General features: G+C 35.8%; 1 protein-coding gene across 12 annotated transcripts in view; it reads right to left on the reverse strand.

The window, feature by feature from the left end:
- Window positions 1–17,720, reverse strand: part of TRPM3 (transient receptor potential cation channel subfamily M member 3) — a 411,968-nt gene that overhangs the window by 123,849 nt on the left and 270,399 nt on the right. For all 12 annotated transcript variants that reach the window (XM_014268915.3, XM_074532493.1, XM_074532490.1 and 9 more), the window contains exons 2-5: window positions 13,481–13,560; window positions 12,638–12,842; window positions 4,352–4,565; window positions 1,152–1,276 (exon numbers count right to left, since the gene is read on the reverse strand). In XM_014268915.3, coding sequence (XP_014124390.1) covers window positions 1,152–1,276; window positions 4,352–4,565; window positions 12,638–12,842; window positions 13,481–13,560 — 624 coding nt within the window. The remainder of the gene's footprint in view (window positions 1–1,151; window positions 1,277–4,351; window positions 4,566–12,637; window positions 12,843–13,480; window positions 13,561–17,720) is intronic.

A 17,720-nucleotide genomic window follows, 5' to 3' on the forward strand; every position in this document is an offset into this window, starting at 1 on the left:
GTTATGTTTCCAGAACCCCATGCCTAATCACTAAAGACTATATATTTGAAAATGATGTGTACATTACACTTTAAGGAGATACAACACATCCTTGTGATTATCTTTTTCTGCTAATTACCTTCTGCACTGCACCTCAGAAGAGCTCATTGGTGACTCAGAATTACTGTGGCAAAGTCTGATCATGCTTTTTTTTGTGGTATTAGAGCACAAAACTCTATGCTAATACACTTCCCCCTAAGAGTTGTATTTTCATAATGGATTGCAAAAAATTCCAGTTGGATAATTTTTTTTATAACTTCATTGTAACTCCCCTGACTTAAGAGATACTTGAATCTTCTTCCCCTTCCCAACTTGGACATGGATACAGAACATACAGAGAAGAATGTGTTAGGCTAATGAAGACTAGGAAGAAGTTCTTCATGCAGATTTAAAACTCCTCCACTGACAGTTAGTCACTAGTTCTCAGACAGATTTCTTAGGAATGAACCAGAAGAGAGAACAAAATAGGTTCAGAAAAGTTTCAGATAACAAATAACCAGTGCAGATGAACTATTCATTCATTTAAAAATTGAGGAGTTAATCTTACTGTATTACAATTTTAAAAGAGAAGAATGGTGTGAAAGAAGAGGAGAAACACCTGGCCCTGTCCTTCAGAAAGTGGCTAAAGGTGAATTATTTGAGGTCGCTCTTATCTACAACACCCAATAGGATCTTCCAAAATTACATCAATAAAAATTTGTGGAGGGAATATATTATAAGGAGGATAGCCTGAAATTTTGAATTTGAATTGAAACCAAGGCATTATAGTATTGTTTGAAAATAAGCCAGCTTTCAAGTTTTGCAATCAGTATTCTCTTAAGCACCTTTCCGGGTTCATAGAGTTCTAAGGATGAAGCTTTGATATATTTTTAAGAGCAACTTTTAATGAATTGCCCTGATAATTTATTTTAAAATAAAATACAGTACAGAATTTTTAATGCTGCCATGGCAAAACCTGCCATCAACCCTAATGGAAAATCTGTGTATTTATTGACTTTTTGCTGCAGATAAGATTTCTAAGAGAAATTGCTAAGTGAGGGATGGAGAGGACAGGAAAAATAACTGGAAGATTTATAGATATTGGAGGTCATCCATGTCTATATAGGTCTTACATCTTTGCCAATCAGATCCTCTTGGTTTTCCACAATCCCCCAGGGAGCTATACCGATGGTGCAGATCTTCCCTCGAGATTTTGAGGCATGATCTTTCAGGGCATCTCCAACATGCCGAATGACCCCTGGCAAAGAAGGAGCATAAAACAGAAATTCATAATTATGTCTTTTTCGTTCATTGTCATATGGATTTTGTGTAGACCTGTTTTTCTTAAGGAATACCTGTGCCTATCATTACAATTAAGTAAAACTATAAATACAGTCCTATTTCTTATTATTAATTTCCTTGAATCTATTTCATTGAATCCAAAAATTACTAAATGAAGTAATAGGAAAAAATACACAGCTTTAGAAAGAAGAATGGAAATGCTGACTGTTCACTGCCGCTTATTTGTCTGCACTTGTGCTCACATGTGCATGCAAGCATTTGTGTATTTCCAGGCACAGAAAGAAGCATAGGAATTAATTGTGCCCCCCACCCCCCAACTCCCTCAGAAGTGCAGCTCGTACACAAATGCTCCCAATCAAGGATGGAAATGTGAAAACATCATTATGCTACTCTGTGATGAAGCTATTCTGCCACTCTTTCCAAACAAACTCAGTCACCTGAGATAGCTTCCAGCAGAGTATTAGTACCCACCCTGGGAATCAGTGAAAAAACAGAAATTAGTACAGGGAGAATGGCTACTTCCCAGCATTCTTCCAAGGGCTTCTTGCTTACCCTAGACCAGCTTTGGCAATGTTTCAGTGGCATCTCTGTGCAAAGGACAAGTGTCATTTCTCCTTTGTTTAAAATTAAACAATATTTTAAATTATTAATTTAAATAATTTTAATTATTAATTTAATCTATCTATTAACAACTATTTTTAGAATGTGGCTGCACTGAAGCAGACCTGTGGGTTTGCTGCAGATGTAATCTGATTTTCAATTGCTGAGTTTCCATGTTGTTTAAATTTTACGATTTCAAGATGACTGGATAGAAATTGCAGTCACACAATCGTTAGGATTTTGGTTTTAGTTTTCTGAACTGTAAATGACTGTAAATGTAAGAAAACTCCCCACAACCTAACACGTCCTCTGTGTCCTTGAGTCTAGTATTATTCCTGTGGTGGAAGGTTAAAAAATCCCAACCCTGTACCTGCCATCAGCTATGAACTAAGCTGTTATCCAACAGACTAAAGGATTTAAACCAGAAAATCTGCCCAGACTGCAAAAATTTCTCTTGTTTAGAATAATCAATTTTCAGCATGACATGAATATTCAGAACAACAGCCATGTTTATAGCCAGGTATGCTTTGTCTCTCCTATGTCACTGATTCTCAGTCCAACAACAGTATTTCAGCACATTTCAGTTATAATTTTCATTAAGAGAAACTCAGTTTTAATATTAATCTTCAACAAAAGAGACTGTACCAAGAAATTCTCAGTTTTTATGATTTCACAAATTATTTTCAGCTAGGCAGTTTGAAAACCTAGTCATTGAGCAATCAACTGCTTTCCTCCAGAAATTAAAGACAACAATGAGAGATTACTGACATAGAAAAATTTCTTTTTAAATTGCTTGTTTTTAAAACAGAAGAGAGACACTTGAACTACATTGTTTTGTCTAGGAAAGACAGTCCTTTCTAAAAGCATTTATGATGACTTTCCTCGTTCATTTGTATTGTTTTGGCATTTGCAAATATGAGGATTTCAAAAATGGTAGGAAGCAGTTATGCATTTGCCAAGTACAAGTGTTATCATCTGTCCTTTTTTAAAAAAAATCTATATTTTGATTTCTACAGTTGCTCTGGTAATCAACTGCATTAAGTGTACAACACGTACACTTTTCTGATGTTATTTTAACATAAAGCTTACATCTATCTTTGCCATCACCATGACAAGAGTGTCTGACAACTAATATAATTACCACCAGATTGCACAGATCAAATTTAACCTGATTTTATTCTTTATTTTAAAGAGATGTGGGGCATATTACATTTGCGTCTATTTCTCTAACACTCCAAAAGCTATGCCTCTTTGCTTTCTTCAGGCACCAAGCCTGCCAGAATTCAAAAATTCCTTGGACAACATTCACAGACACATGGTGTGATCCTGGGGCTGTCCTGTGCAGGGCCAGGAGCTGGACTCTTTGGTCCTTGTGGGTTGCTTCCAACTCAACATATTCTATGATTCTGTGCTACTTGTAGTGCTGCTGTGATGAAACTGAGTTCTGCTTTAAATGTGATGTGCTCTGAAAATGAAATCCAAGACTCCTATTAAGCATTTATATTCAAACATGTAGGAGTTGATCTACCATGCACTAAAATTAATGATAGAATGATTACATTGTTTTTCAGAGACAGTAAGAAGATACACTCTTACTAAAGTAAAAATTATAGCTTTGTTACTGCAGCAAATGAGAATGACAAAAGAATTTACAAGTTCATGTCCTAGCTCAAAACCTTTTGCAATTCTCTGTAGCAGAAGTTTTTTGACTTTTCCGCGAATCTCTCCCCCTTTCTGCCTCCTCCAGGGAGGGTAACTGAGATGTCAATGCCACAATTTTCTGTCTAGGGATCTATGTTTGGCGGCTTATTCCCAAAGTGCACATGCTGTCTACTAGCAGTGCTGGGCCAGCTGCTGTCTTGGGTCCCTAGGACACGTGTTTGGTGTATCACAGATGCTCTTTGACTAAAATGGCAGATATAGCTCTTGATGAAAATGTAATAGCAAAAAATTAGGTTGAACTCTCTACAAGTAAGGAAGAAGTTTCCCACCACATCCAAAACCCAGAACTTTTTTCCTTTAACACTTTGGGTCACCTGATTAATAAAATACATGTCCTTTCTGGATGAAAGTGTTTTCGGTTTTATGTAATAAGAGCTGGACTTTGGCTAGTAGTCCTCCCATGCAGCTTACAGCTGACCTTATAAAAGTCTTCCTTGGTGATATACTAATACAATTGCCTTGCAGGAGTTTTATTTTCAGCTCCAAAGTGTGCTTTTCATACTTTAGTGAACCTTTTATTCTGTTTTATACCTACCAGCTGCCAGGTTGGTATGAACTTTGCATTTTCTTGTTTTCAGATAGTACAGAAATTACTAATAAAATAAAACATAGAATGGCTTTCTAATGTCATAATTCCTACTTTCCCCACCTTTTTTTGTGATGAAGTCTCTTAGATGCCACTGTGCTTTTTTCTCAATGTTGCTCTTACCTGTGTTTACTCCTCCAGTGAATATCCATGCTCCAGTTGTCATTGCAGCCTTAATAAGTCCTTTTCCAAAGACCTGTTTGAGTTTTGGCTGAAGTTCAAAATTCTGAAGGCCCCCATGCACAGAGATGAGAAGTTTGGGGAGCTCAAGTTGCCACTCTTTGGTCATCAGATGCAGAAGAAGGTCAGGCTTTGTGTCAAAAGACACACGTACATACTGCAGGAACAAGGGCAACAGTAGAGAGTAGAGAAAAGAAGATTGGTTATACCCACTGGTTTCTAATGTATATTATCTGTGCCCAAGAGATCACTTTATTGATGACAAAACCAGTAACTATTTCCTAACCTGATGATTAGTTTCCTAGTTGAGAAACAAGGAATAATGGAACACTAGCACTTCACAGGCTGGACAATTTTCTTTGTTTAGGAAATTAAGAAATTAATTGTTTTAAAATCCTTAGTAGTGTTTGAAAGATTAATGTTTACAATTTCTAAATGCAAAAGCTGGACCAAAAATATAAGAGGTCTGCCAAAAGTGACCTAGGTAGTCAGGGTCACAACTGTGTATTAACTTACACCTCATTGTCAAATTACTGAAGTCAAACCCTCAAAAGGTAAGAAATAATGGATAAAACCCCATTCTTCAAGCACACATAGGTTTAAACTGAGCAAAACTACCAAACTGATACTTTCCAGATGAAAGAATGCTAACTATGAACAATTTCATGATCTTGCCTTAGAAAACTCTAGATCCTAAAAGAGCTGTGAAACAAATTTTTGCATTTCCAGTTGCTGGCTGTTCTGTGCTACACATGCAACAATTTGTGCCAGGGGAGATCATACCCATCTGTGTGTGCTCAAAGATAACAACTGCATTCAAAATTCTTACAGCACTATTGTGTCACACAAATACATGTCTCTCTCTGGTACAAGCCTTTCTCCTGCTCTTTCTGTTGCTGTTTCACAAAGCCCATGACAGGGCACGTAATAATTTTTTGATTTCTAGTTACGTAGCAAAAACGGGAAAAATTCTTTCTATATTTGCTAAGATCTGGAAGACCCTCTTAATAAAATAAAATAGGTTGCAGAAAGCACTCACTCGTCTGTCAAACTTCTGATTGAATCAATACCTATAGAGCAGCTTCAGCAGTCTTCCCCTTGATGGGTTGTCAGCACAGGCATCAGGTGCACGCCTTGGCCTTCAGCCTGTGGAATAACTTGTCCTAATTTGTTTAATGCAACATGCCAGGTAGTATAATATCCATACATATTTTTTAATAATTTTGTCCCTTTTTGACACATCTAATCAGTATTTCTTGCCAAAAGTTCACGATCTTTTAGCAAGAAAAATAAAAATAATAACAAAAAACATATGATAGTAAAGTGGTTTCCTTTCTAGTTGATTAAGAAATAAGGACCTGACATTTTCCAGAGGAAACTACTAATAAACAGTACTTTTTGCAAGAATGGGTTGTTGCACAGTAAACATCTACTGGTAACATTTCTGGAAGAAGAAGCCTGTTTGCACAATTAGTTGTGGGGGCGCGCAGCCAAACTGAAAGCTGATTAAGAACTTGGGAATGCACATTCACCCCAGTGCACCAATAATGTTCTCTGTAGCAGCCAAGGAAACCCACAACAGCTACTGGGTATAAAAACACAGTGTTCATGTCTGTCAAGCTCATTAATATAGATGAACTGCCTCCTCGGTAGCTACTCGGTCAATTTCCAGTGTGAAATAAAATCTTGTGTGGCACCTGATCCCACTGACTGGACTGAGACATTAAAAGTTTTTAAATTGGGATTTGAGGGTTGTCAAAGTTTTAACACACCAGAGAGCGTGAAATAAGAAGAATGATCCTTTTTCCCCTTTTCATGTCTTAAGGGAGATCTGAGGCTGCAAAGGGTACCTGGAGGCGTTCACAGACAGCATCCTTCATGGGGCCAACATGAAAACTCTGTTGGTCAAACTACAGAGCCTCTGGTTTGGAATCACTGGTACCTCACTCTGCTTTGTGGTGAAGACAGACTGCAAGTCTTCAGAAGATAATTAAGGTGAATTCATACTGGCAATGACCATATGTGGAAAATATGTTGAAAACATGCCATTGCATCATCTGGGATGATGCTAAGATGAAGGCACAAATGGCATCAGATGTGTATTAACTAATTTGGACAGTGACTACTTTTTTCTTTGTTTTTTATTCTTTAGATTTTTTAAAAAATACCTCAGAATGTGTGATTTCACTGTCTCTACCTTCTTAAGTCTGTGTGTTACTCTTCTTATACATGAAGGCCTCTGAATTCCAATAAATATAAATCTACAAAATGATTAAGAAAGAAGTATTTTCTTGCATTTATTTGAAATGTAGACAATTTGTATTAGAAGTAACTGCTTGCTTTTTATACTGCAGGAAAATCCCCTTTACACTTAGTATAATTTCACTTTACAAAGTGGAAATTTAATGAAAAATAAATATCTAAGGTTCTTTCATGTAAATTAAAATTTAAATCAAGTAAGATAAGATTTAGTGGTTTAGAAGTTTTTGGCAAGGATGCCAAACACGATTTTTCTTTTGTGCATAGCATTCAATTTTTATGGCTATTTGAAAAATTCTTCTCTTAGAGAAGGAATTTTTAGTTTAGCATACTTGAATTTACTCTTTTGCCATTACTTAATAGGTTAGCTAGTAAGTAAAAGAGAATTCTTCTGTCCTATTTTTAAAAGTTTACATTAAGTTATAAATCACACCTTTAAGGCCACTTTAGCCTGTAACAAAAATTCTTGTCTTCCAATCTTGTAATAGAATATTTATCGCTATCAGATTTTGCTTAGAATGTTAATGAGTATTTCTTTTGTTTCTGAATTCTCTTGCTATAGCCTCTGGAGGTTACAATTTGATATAAAGATACAAAATTTGAATCTAAGCCAAACCACTATGCTGTTGTGCTATGAAATTTCATGCCTGGGGTATCTGTCATCCGTAGAAATTACCAGTTCTAATGGGGAATGATTTAGCCCTTTCTTTATGGGAGAAGTATATGGACAGGATGCAAGAATTCAGTTTTTATGTGCTGGCAAATCAGAGCAAGTTAGGAAGCAAAAGTACGGTTCTGAATCACAAAACCTACAGACTGGCCTGACTGGCATCAACACATCAACGCAGAACGTGAAAGGACAAAGCATCACACTTGAGCTGCAATGCCCATTTCATCCCAGACCAGCACGGTGGTAGTCAGCAAGGGAGCATTTGTTGTTTCATTTTTTTTGTCAAGTGTTCTCTAAAACAAACCTATGCCCACCACCAGTCAAAAGGCCAGACACTTCCAAGTTTGACTCCAGTGCTCTAGGGCAAAAGTCAAAGCTCCTGAGAAAGAGAATTACTACTCCTGTTACTTAAGCACAGCTGTCTCAATAAAGTACTTGGTGAATGATTACAGATGAGAGTGTCAGTGAATAAATTAAAGACACTCAGAATTTGTTGTATTTCTGAAAGTAAATCTATTCAAACAACATTTTGTGATCTGAATTCTAACATTGCTCCTATGTTTCTTTTTGGTAACTTAAATAAGTTTCTACCACTACAGATATACCTTCAAATTAAAGACTGGTTGCCCACCACTTGCCCCAAAAGTGTGATCCTCACCAAAAAAAAAAAAAAAAAAAATTAGATGTAATTCTCACTGAATTAAACAAAAACTCTGCTGCTTAGACTGAAACCAAATTGGTTCTGTATAAGTTATTAAGTTAATTCCTCTTACACCTTAAGGCCTAATCCTAGTTCCACTGAACAATCAGTGAAAGGACCCTCATTGATTTAAATGGGCTTTGGATAAAGGTTTTTCTTGTTATTTCCCCTTTTTCTCCATGTAGAACACCATCTTTTAAATTATGTAAATATTTTTTAAGAAGTAATTTACTATAACAGAAACAATATTTGCTGTCTTTTCATGGTTTATGCAAGTATATGATTATCTTTTTTTTCTTCTCAAAAGCCCTGATGACTTTTGGCATCCTTTTAATACAGTTTTTATAAAACTCAGTGCATTTTAAACCAAGAAAAATACCTTTTCCTTGACTGACTTCCAAATAATAAAGTTTTAAGGATCTGAATATTAGCAAGTTTGGTTAAGTAACTGTTAATGTTGGAATCCTACTGATGCTTTTTCATGTTTCCTTACACCATAAGAGAAGTTAAGCAGATAACACTGAAGTAAACTTCCTTTCTTTTGCAGCTGCAAACTTATTTTAGGATTTTACTCTGCATATGAAATGTATAATTGAAATGCATTCAGTGAGGAGGAATCTATTTAACTCACCAAAGGCTTTTCAAACAGCCATCTTCCATTTAACCCTGAAAAACCATGAGGAAATTTTAGTTTTGCAAAGAGAAATCCTTTAAAGAAGTTTATAGACAATCCAGGCCCAGCAGTTAATGAGAGAACATTAAGGGGGTGTGTGTGTGCATCTAAAGGCAGATAGTGCATTATAAAAAATGGGTTTAGTTGGCTCAAAAGTGCAGTGCACAATGCATCTCTGCAAGATTGTCTTAACTGGTACACTGATAAACAGAATACACTTTCAAATTTTTTACAATATTGCCCTTAATTGGAATGGAATCACTCACATGAGTTTGATAATTGCTTTCTGATTTAATAAAATGCTAGTATAAAGTTAGATAAGTGTGTTACTTAAGCTGCACAAAGCTGACTAGCATAAGCAGATAATATTTTATTAGCTTTCCTGTATTTTTCTCAATTTTATTAGCAAACCTATTAATAAAATTCATGTACATCCACATGCCTCTCACATCTTTTTACAGTTGTTAAATTTGAAAATCTGCTATAAAACTAAAATAATTGCAGACAAGCAAAATTGTTAATTGCATTTCTTACATATTAATGGGATGAGTCCCTTGTAAAGAAAATATGAGTTCGACAGAGATCTAAATACCACAGTCGTGTTGCAGGATCATCTGTAGTTGCATGAAATGGAAGGAAAGGCCTTTTTAGTAACTGATCTTGTTAACCTGTGTTACCTCTCATCTCAGCTATGTGTTTCTATATAATACCCTGCACAAATTATTAAGCTATTTGTATGATTGATTTAAGAAGGATAATGCAGCTGCACTGAAGAGACTTTAACAACTCCATGGCATTAGCAAAAGTCATTCTGTTAGGGAATTTTTGTTCCGCGTGGCTGCGGAAATGAAATTAATGGCTCAGTAAGTTCTATTTACAATATGTAAACCTATATCTTTGTTGTTTTGTTCCAAATCCACATGTTCTGTTACAATTTCAATATAATTTTCATTTCCACAGCTAAAGATCTGTTTGTTGTTGTCTGGTGGCAACTGATATAATATTTTATTACGGAAAGTATTATTACACTTACTATATATTTTGTATTAAAATCTAATTCTGTTACTTCAAATTGAGAAAACAATTATCTGTCAGTTTTACATTGAACTAGTCTGTTCCATTAATTGACTCCTGGTTTCCAAATTATAAATCTAAGGTTATGGTTCCTATTAACAAGCCCCACCCAATTCTCTGAAGTCCAATTCAGAACAATTTAGCAATTTTGCTGTTAGCACAGACCCAGAAAATACTGCTCAGTTTGGTGTTTCCTTAGCTTAGTGATTTTCATGTGTGGGCATCCATTTCAGGAAATAAAATAGGGAATAGGTGAAAAATTAAATGCAAATTTTTCCCCTTGAGGATTTTCTTGATTTTGCCAGCTGGCCAAATCTTGCTGCTTTTTAAGGTTATTTTATTAGCCAATAGGTAAAATACAAACTTACCATGATTGCCAGCAAAAACCAGCTGGCATGCGTTATTTGATAGCCAGTATGAAAAAACATTTTTATAAATATTTATCTTGTTTCCTCCCCTTTATCTGTCTTCTCTTATCTACACTGATCAGATTCTCTGCATTTGGGTTTGAGAATGTACAGCTGAACAAGAATACTTCCAGTACCTACTATGTACTCGCTCCTTTTTTTTCAAGCCTTATTTTATCAATAAGTCTCTTTTTCCCCTCCTCTGCTGAAAAAGTTGGTGGTTTCCTTTGGTTGATCAAATTCTTGGCTTCCACAGAAACCTTTGGATTTTTAAAATTTATTATTTGTTAAATTTTATTATTTTATTATGGGAAAATCCTAGTACCCAGTAAATGCAAAGGTAGGAGTTTAACTTTCTATTAATAAAACAGCAAAAGAAGTTAGGCAACTTTTTGACCATAGTGTACCCTAAAACAATGTTTGGGCATGGAAATATGAACACAAGGACATCTTCATGTTGCTTCTGTGGCAAACACATTTTAACAAAATTATTTTATCCATTTCCATTTAAATTGTTATGCAAGCCTCCTTATTTGTGTTTTGGTCTTATGTAAGGCATTTTCCTCACTGGTGGAAAGCAATCACAAAACTCATTTGAGAGATATTTACTGGATTGTTTAATTTGAAGCACTTTTCCCACCAGTGGAATAATCAAATTTCAGGAGATTCTATAGGCTTTTTTTAATGAATGGAGAATGTGTTTTATTCCCATGCTTTAGGTGGGGTTTAATGATTACAAATAGATGGCATGTGCAGCTTCTTGATTCTATTTATTCTGACAAAATAAATCTGGAGAATTTATTCTGACACAATAAAACTGGAGAATTTCCAGCAATAAATGCATTGTCTTTATCCCTAAGTTTTAAATTGTTATTTAGTTTTCTGGGAGTTTAAGTCTCTTTTTACATTTTCTTTTTTTCTTTTTTGTAAATTGTTCATGGTTTCACTCCTGACTGCACTCTGTGACAATGATTTTCTTTCCCTTTTGCTGACTTCCAGTTTTATCTCCTCAGTTGCACTTCAACTGTACTTCTTTGAGCACACAGCATGAAAATTAGAGTGTGTCCTGTCTCTTCTGGCACTATGCCAGGACATCAGAATCCCAGCAAATATGAGAAATCCTTTAAAAGAATTGGTGTCAACAGCTTTCATAAAACCTTCATCATTTCTTGGCTCTCCAAGACTACTTTTGTCTGGGCAGAGTTGTTTATTACTTTATAGCAATCTTCAAGGACATCACTGAAAAAGCTCTTATCCCTTCTCATAAAGCTGATCCAATGCAAAGAATCCATATAAGGTTAATAACATTCATTACTGTATCTTTGGACCTCTGGCCTTGCAGATTTTTAGGTGGTTGGTTATCAATTGAACATATGATGACTGTGACACTCAGGGAAACGACCTAATTTTCTGTTTCTTGGTGCAGCAGTGCTTTCTAGCTTCTATCAAATAAGCAATCCATCTGCACAAACAGAACAATCCACTTGAAAAGTCACTCCAACTCCAGCACTTCTGTACACATCTGAGGAAAATACTTTGCCCTCACTAGCATAATACCTGAGATTTCCACTGTCTTTACTCTCTGTTTTTTATGACAGACCTGAGTCACCTGTTGGGAAGAAGTCATGTACAGAAAACAGTACTGGATTTCTGAGCAGGTGTTATTATTTTATTCTGCAAAGTGCCCAGGAGCTCAGCTTCTGCCCTCAATGCCAAAGCAGTGTATTGGCCATGAAGTCCTAGGCACATGCTCCTCTGTTATTCCCGAAGATCCAGTTCTGCAGTTTAGATAGAATCAGAGAGATTGTTCCTTTCATGTAATATGAATATCCTTTCATGTGGATTTCTTCTTACATAGAAGAAATACACTCACGGGTTAGTGTGTGTGCTGGAAACGTATCTCCAAGTTAGTGGAGCAAAGCCTTCAGATCAATGCACTTTGATACCACTCCACAGGGATGGAGTAACTACTTGATCAAGACATTTTGTAGTTCCTAGATTAGACACTTCCTGGAGCCCCCTACTTCACTGAAATATGAACCTATACTTTCTATACACATCTACCTCCTATACACGTCTGGAGGAAAATTAATGGGAATTTGGTATTTTTAAAATCTGTCAGCTTTACAGACACAGCCAGGAATGGGAAATTATAGATGTTAAAACTCTTCAGAAAAAGAGCAATGAGTAGCCATTGGAATGAAATTAAGACAGCAGCACATTAAGGCCTTCACCCTTCATAAAGGTAGCTCCTCTTGCACTGCGCTCCAGCTTTTACAGTTAATTTTGTTCACCCACTCTTTGACACGTGACACACAAAAACATACATTCCAGTCCTACAGGCAATAACACTTTAGCATGAAGTTATGAAAGAGCATTGTCCATTCTTTGTGAAGGCTGACTTTTAGCTAGCAGCATTATCTATCTAAGAGAAAAACATGGTTACCATGGCTTTATTGGAGTGGCCTCCTCCCTGGAACTCAATGGTTCCGAAGGCGTCCGTCGGGCTGAGCTGCGTGTGCTTGCTGATGGACCACTTCTCCGACTGGATGTCATTGCGAGCCAGCCTGGTTTCACTTTTCTCATTCTGAGTAACGGAGGCGCTTGGAGGCTGTCCAATGTGTTGGCCTGTTAGACGCCCACAGCAACACCTATGACATTAAACAAACAGAAAACCCGAGTCATGTGAGTGTATAAACTGGACAGGGAAAAAAACTACAAAAAGAACCGAACCCCTTTTCAGCTCTGCTGATTCCTATCCTGAAGCCTTTAGGTATGGAAGCAACAAAGTATATATATTACCTTTTTTCCCCTGTGTCTTGTTTACTTTGGACTCCTCTGGATTTCAAAAAAATCATGCTTTGTTCTAAATATGTGCAAAATGAAATTAAAGAATATCTCTTTTCTTCGAGTAACATCAGGACAAGTAATCAGCTTTTTCATGGATTTGCACAAATTTTAAATTGCTAGTTTAATGCATCTATTTTCTTTCAACAGTGTTGTCATGTATCCAATTTAGGTAAATATTCAGTGCACTGAATATTGAGCTAAGAAGATAAGGAAATTAAACACAGATGCCGATCCACCCTTGATTTATCTTTTTTTCTTATGAAATAAGTTTTGAAATGTAAACAAATTGTTCCCATAGGAATCCATCACTGCAGATGTAATTCAAACACCTTCTGAGTAAGTTTACAATTCTAATACTGTAACCATACTATGCATACATATATAGAGTCACTTTTTTTTTAACCAACTTTCATTTTTCATACAAGTAACATGCAATTACCTATGGGGGTCTTTGGTGCTGGGTATGATATGGACACATTCTCGCTTGTAAAATGCTCTTTCTATCCATGATTTCTGTGCCTAAAAAAGAGAAAGGAAATGCCTTGAGCTCTGGTTTTGTATTATATACAACCTTTAGTACAACTGTAGAAAAATTTTAAACAGAAGAGGAAATTTCACTGACTCTTCAGATAAGCAGTGCATATTTTGTAGAGGGCAAACATTCCATTAGAACTATGTTTCCCTTCTAGAGCTAAGCAACCAACACAAGGTTTTAATATTCTTTTCTTATTCACTAGCCAGATGACCTCTTTGCTATTACCATATTCTCCTAACAGAGGAAGAAATCTCTTGAGAAGAATTAACTCAAACTCTAAACCTTTCTGCATGGCAGAAAAAACCCTGAGCTTATTCACTAAAAACACCTCTGTTTCCATATCAGTGATACAACTAAGCCAGCTCTAATTAAAAAACCTACAACCAGACCAACAAAATTACCTGAAACATTTTTACACTAGCACTGAGAGTACTGTTTAACACAGAGGCAGAAACTACAGTTTCTATGTGGTCACTTAAAAAGAAAAATCTGTTTTTGAAACAAAACACAAAAAATTTTAACATATTTAGTCAGATGATTAGCAGGTAGCCTCTAAAATAGTAGCTGTGGTTGTTCATAACACTCAAGCTCTTCCATCACATAGTCACAAAAAAGCAGGAAATTTCCTGCAACATAGTCTTAATTGTCAGATACAAAAGAAGTCCTTTCAAACAGAGAGATGGGTAGGAAAGAAAAAAGGGAAAGAGAAGAAACAACACAAAACAAGAAAGGAGAGAATTTCAGAGCTCTGAAATATTTTTAATTATCTAGGAAATCCTCACTCCATATAATATGAGTTCCGGCAAGCTCTCTAAAACACACACATAGAACTTAATAAGATAATATGAAGCTTTCCTTTGAAAATTCATTTAAAACAAATTAACTTAATACATTTAAATAATAAAATTACCCACTTAACTGCACAGCATAAACAGAACTATAAACTATGGACTATGTAAAAATTATCTGAGAATTAAGTAATATTATGACCATTTTTCCTCTATGAAAGGACAACTTTTGAAATTGCCTTTGTAACTAACTGATGTTAGTTTTTACTATACAATGATATAAAGGTAATACCTACATATTACTTTAACTAACTAATCTTACATCACTGTCTAATGTTATCTTCCTGTCCACTCAATCTGTATCCTGTTTTTCATGTTTAAAACCAGAACCCTCTGCTTCTGAAAAATGTGAAAATTACTGTGAAGTAAAGAAATTTCTTGGAGTTGGTGAATGTCACTAGCACAAACTATAAAATAACATCACAAGAATTTCTAGTTATGTCTACCACTTACCAGTCCCAGTATATAGAATTTATTCTTCTGCTTTTTACAGAGAAAATAATTCCTTGCTGGATCTAGTGGTTACAGGTGCTATTTAGCAATATTTTATCTTTAGTCTCCATACATTTTTATTTGAAAAATCTGCTGGACTTAATATCTTGTTGGAATAGCAGATACCTAGGCTTACTTTCACAGTCAGGAAAAAACCTCCAAACTTAAATAAAACTATTTTACTGGGTAAGATATATTTTGTTTGAACAAAGTATAGTTAAATAGAAATTCTGAAAGCTAAAAGAGTTATACTTCACCTAAGAGAGACTGCCTTGAGATTTAATTTATCATAACTTCTAAATATCCTTTATTAAATATATTACTGTTTTCATCCTTTTCTGCAAACAATTTGCCATGGTGAATTTCCTGCCTACATAGAAGCAATGTGTCTTTTCTAAAGGTGGTCACTAGCTAAATTTATCTTACGTTCCAGTACGAAAAGGTGCCATAACAGGTACTTCACTGAAATTTTTTCACTAGATATAAAAGCAAGATTTCAAAATGCAAAAAATTGAAATTTAAAATTTATTTTCCTACTCTTTCTCTTTTTTTTTTTTTTTTTTTTTTTTTTTGCAAGTGGAAAAGAAACACAGCTACATTTTAAAAAAAGTTAGTAACAAAAATAATAATTTGTGTTGTAATTTTCATCATGCTTCTTCAAAGGTAATATTGTAAAAATAACAGTCAGGTTTAAAATATTTATTCACATCAGAAAAAGATACTTTCCAGTTTTTGGATCTCAGACAATGTACTCTCCTATCCAGCAGAGTTGTGATGACAAAATATGTAATTTACTAATCTCATAATTTCTTGTCCTTCCAAATTTAAAAGAAAGCATCTGATAACATGCCAGTTATTCTTCTGCAACTGATAGAATTTGCAATGAACTATAAACCTCAGAGATATAATAAATTATACTACTTGCTCTAGAGTTTTCCTAACAGAATAACTTCAGGAAATCAACATATTAATAACTATACTGTCTGCACTAAATTCTCACTTATAATGCAAATTAGTAAAGTAATAAAAAGTTTAGAAGACTACAGCAAAGTATTTTCAAGACTAGTAGAAGTTTAGAAGACTACAGCAAAGTATTTTCAAGACTAGTAGAGCAAGCAGCTTATCTTCTGTTTCTCTTGAAAGACTCCTTCAGTAATGGTTAATGAGACAATACAAAGTCCCCAGTGAATTCATAAAGTACACGCCATACTTGAATTCGGGTTATTCGCTGCTTAACTCTCCAGGTGCGTCCCTCTTTTTATTAACCTCTTCGCAAAACCTCACCAAGAACATTTCGTTTCTCTCTTTCCTTTACCTGGGTATCATTTCCCTGGCGTCTGAGGCCGTCCCGCAGCAAGCCCTGCTAGCCCGGTCGCTGCTGACAGCGCGGCTGTGCCCGGCCCCGCGCACGGCGCTCGCAATGCCCCGCACAGGAGCGCGGGCAGAGCCAGCACAGCCCTCGCACCCATTAGCTGCCTGGAATGTGCTGCTCTGGGATTAGCCTTGTTAAGGGTTCACTGGGCACTCACCCATGGCCCCACAACACCGCTTGGTTTGAACATCTAATCTGACACCAAAAGAAAAACAAATCCCTTGAGAGCTTGGATTTAACTGGCGCAAGCCTTGATGGGGTTTTTGTCTCCTCTCTTCTTTGCCCCTGAGAAAGCGAGCTGGTCAAAGTGTGATAAGATGCTTGGAGTTCTTAAGTTTGACTCAGGAAAACCAATCCATCAAAAGAAACACTGTACTAAGCTGGAAAGAGCTTGAGAACACAGGAGAAACTGTTAAGCTCCAAAGAATGAAAGCAGTGTGTTTACTGGGCAACTGCAAGAAATCTATACACAGTTGAAATATATTGCAAATAATCAACAATAGCATTTTCCTAAAGCAACTGGGGTTTTGACTCTGTTTCCCACCAAAACTGCTGTACTGTAGTGCATATAACTTTTCATAAACACAAACCTTTGTCCCACAGAAAAAAGCAGCTGCATTGTTTCCATCATAATTAAAAGCTGGTAACTTTAACCAAAAGTTGAATATTAACAAATCTGGGGACTACTTCTTTGCTGTGCCCTCTTGATATTAACACATATGAACAACTTTTTCATATGAACATCTTAATTTTTATTTTAGTGCCTAGCAATAACATAGGTTTAGTTACTTACTTAAAAGTTTTTGACACATAAAGTATTTTGACTCTTAACCCCCACCACCATATTTACATTAGCTCATAAATATGCCTAAATCCCGTCCTTTCCTTATCAATAAGGTGCATGAAAAATATTCTGTCCACCCTTGGTAATGAAGAATACATAAGCTCAAAACTGTTATGCATGCCCATTAGCTCTGATGGGCCCAGAATGGGCAAGGCTGAGAATATGTATCAACTTTTAAACTTCTTATGCTATCACACAAGTGGAGAGCTTCTGCTAGGCTGGCTAATCCACGAGATTGCTTTCGTCTCTTGATTTCCTAAGTTTTTGGGTAAAATACAAACATATGTTTTGTAAATATTAATGTATATATTAAGAATGTACACGCACACACACATGTACACACACACATGTACACACACACACAAAACCACACATTCTTTTCCAGAAAACCTGTGAGGTTTCTGAACCAGAGAATGTGTGCTTATTTTGTCAGATCTCTTAAACACAGGATTGGACCAAAGGTGGTCTGTGGATATTGATGAAGGTGAAGTTGGAGCCAGGAAAGCAACTAGTAAACAGTTCAGTGAGGAAAAAAATATGATGGGGAGTCCGCAGGTAAAGACAGCTTGCTTTTTAACACTAGGGAAT

Source organism: Zonotrichia albicollis, chromosome Z (assembly GCF_047830755.1).
Source record: "Zonotrichia albicollis isolate bZonAlb1 chromosome Z, bZonAlb1.hap1, whole genome shotgun sequence".
NCBI classification, from domain to species: domain Eukaryota; kingdom Metazoa; phylum Chordata; class Aves; order Passeriformes; family Passerellidae; genus Zonotrichia; species Zonotrichia albicollis.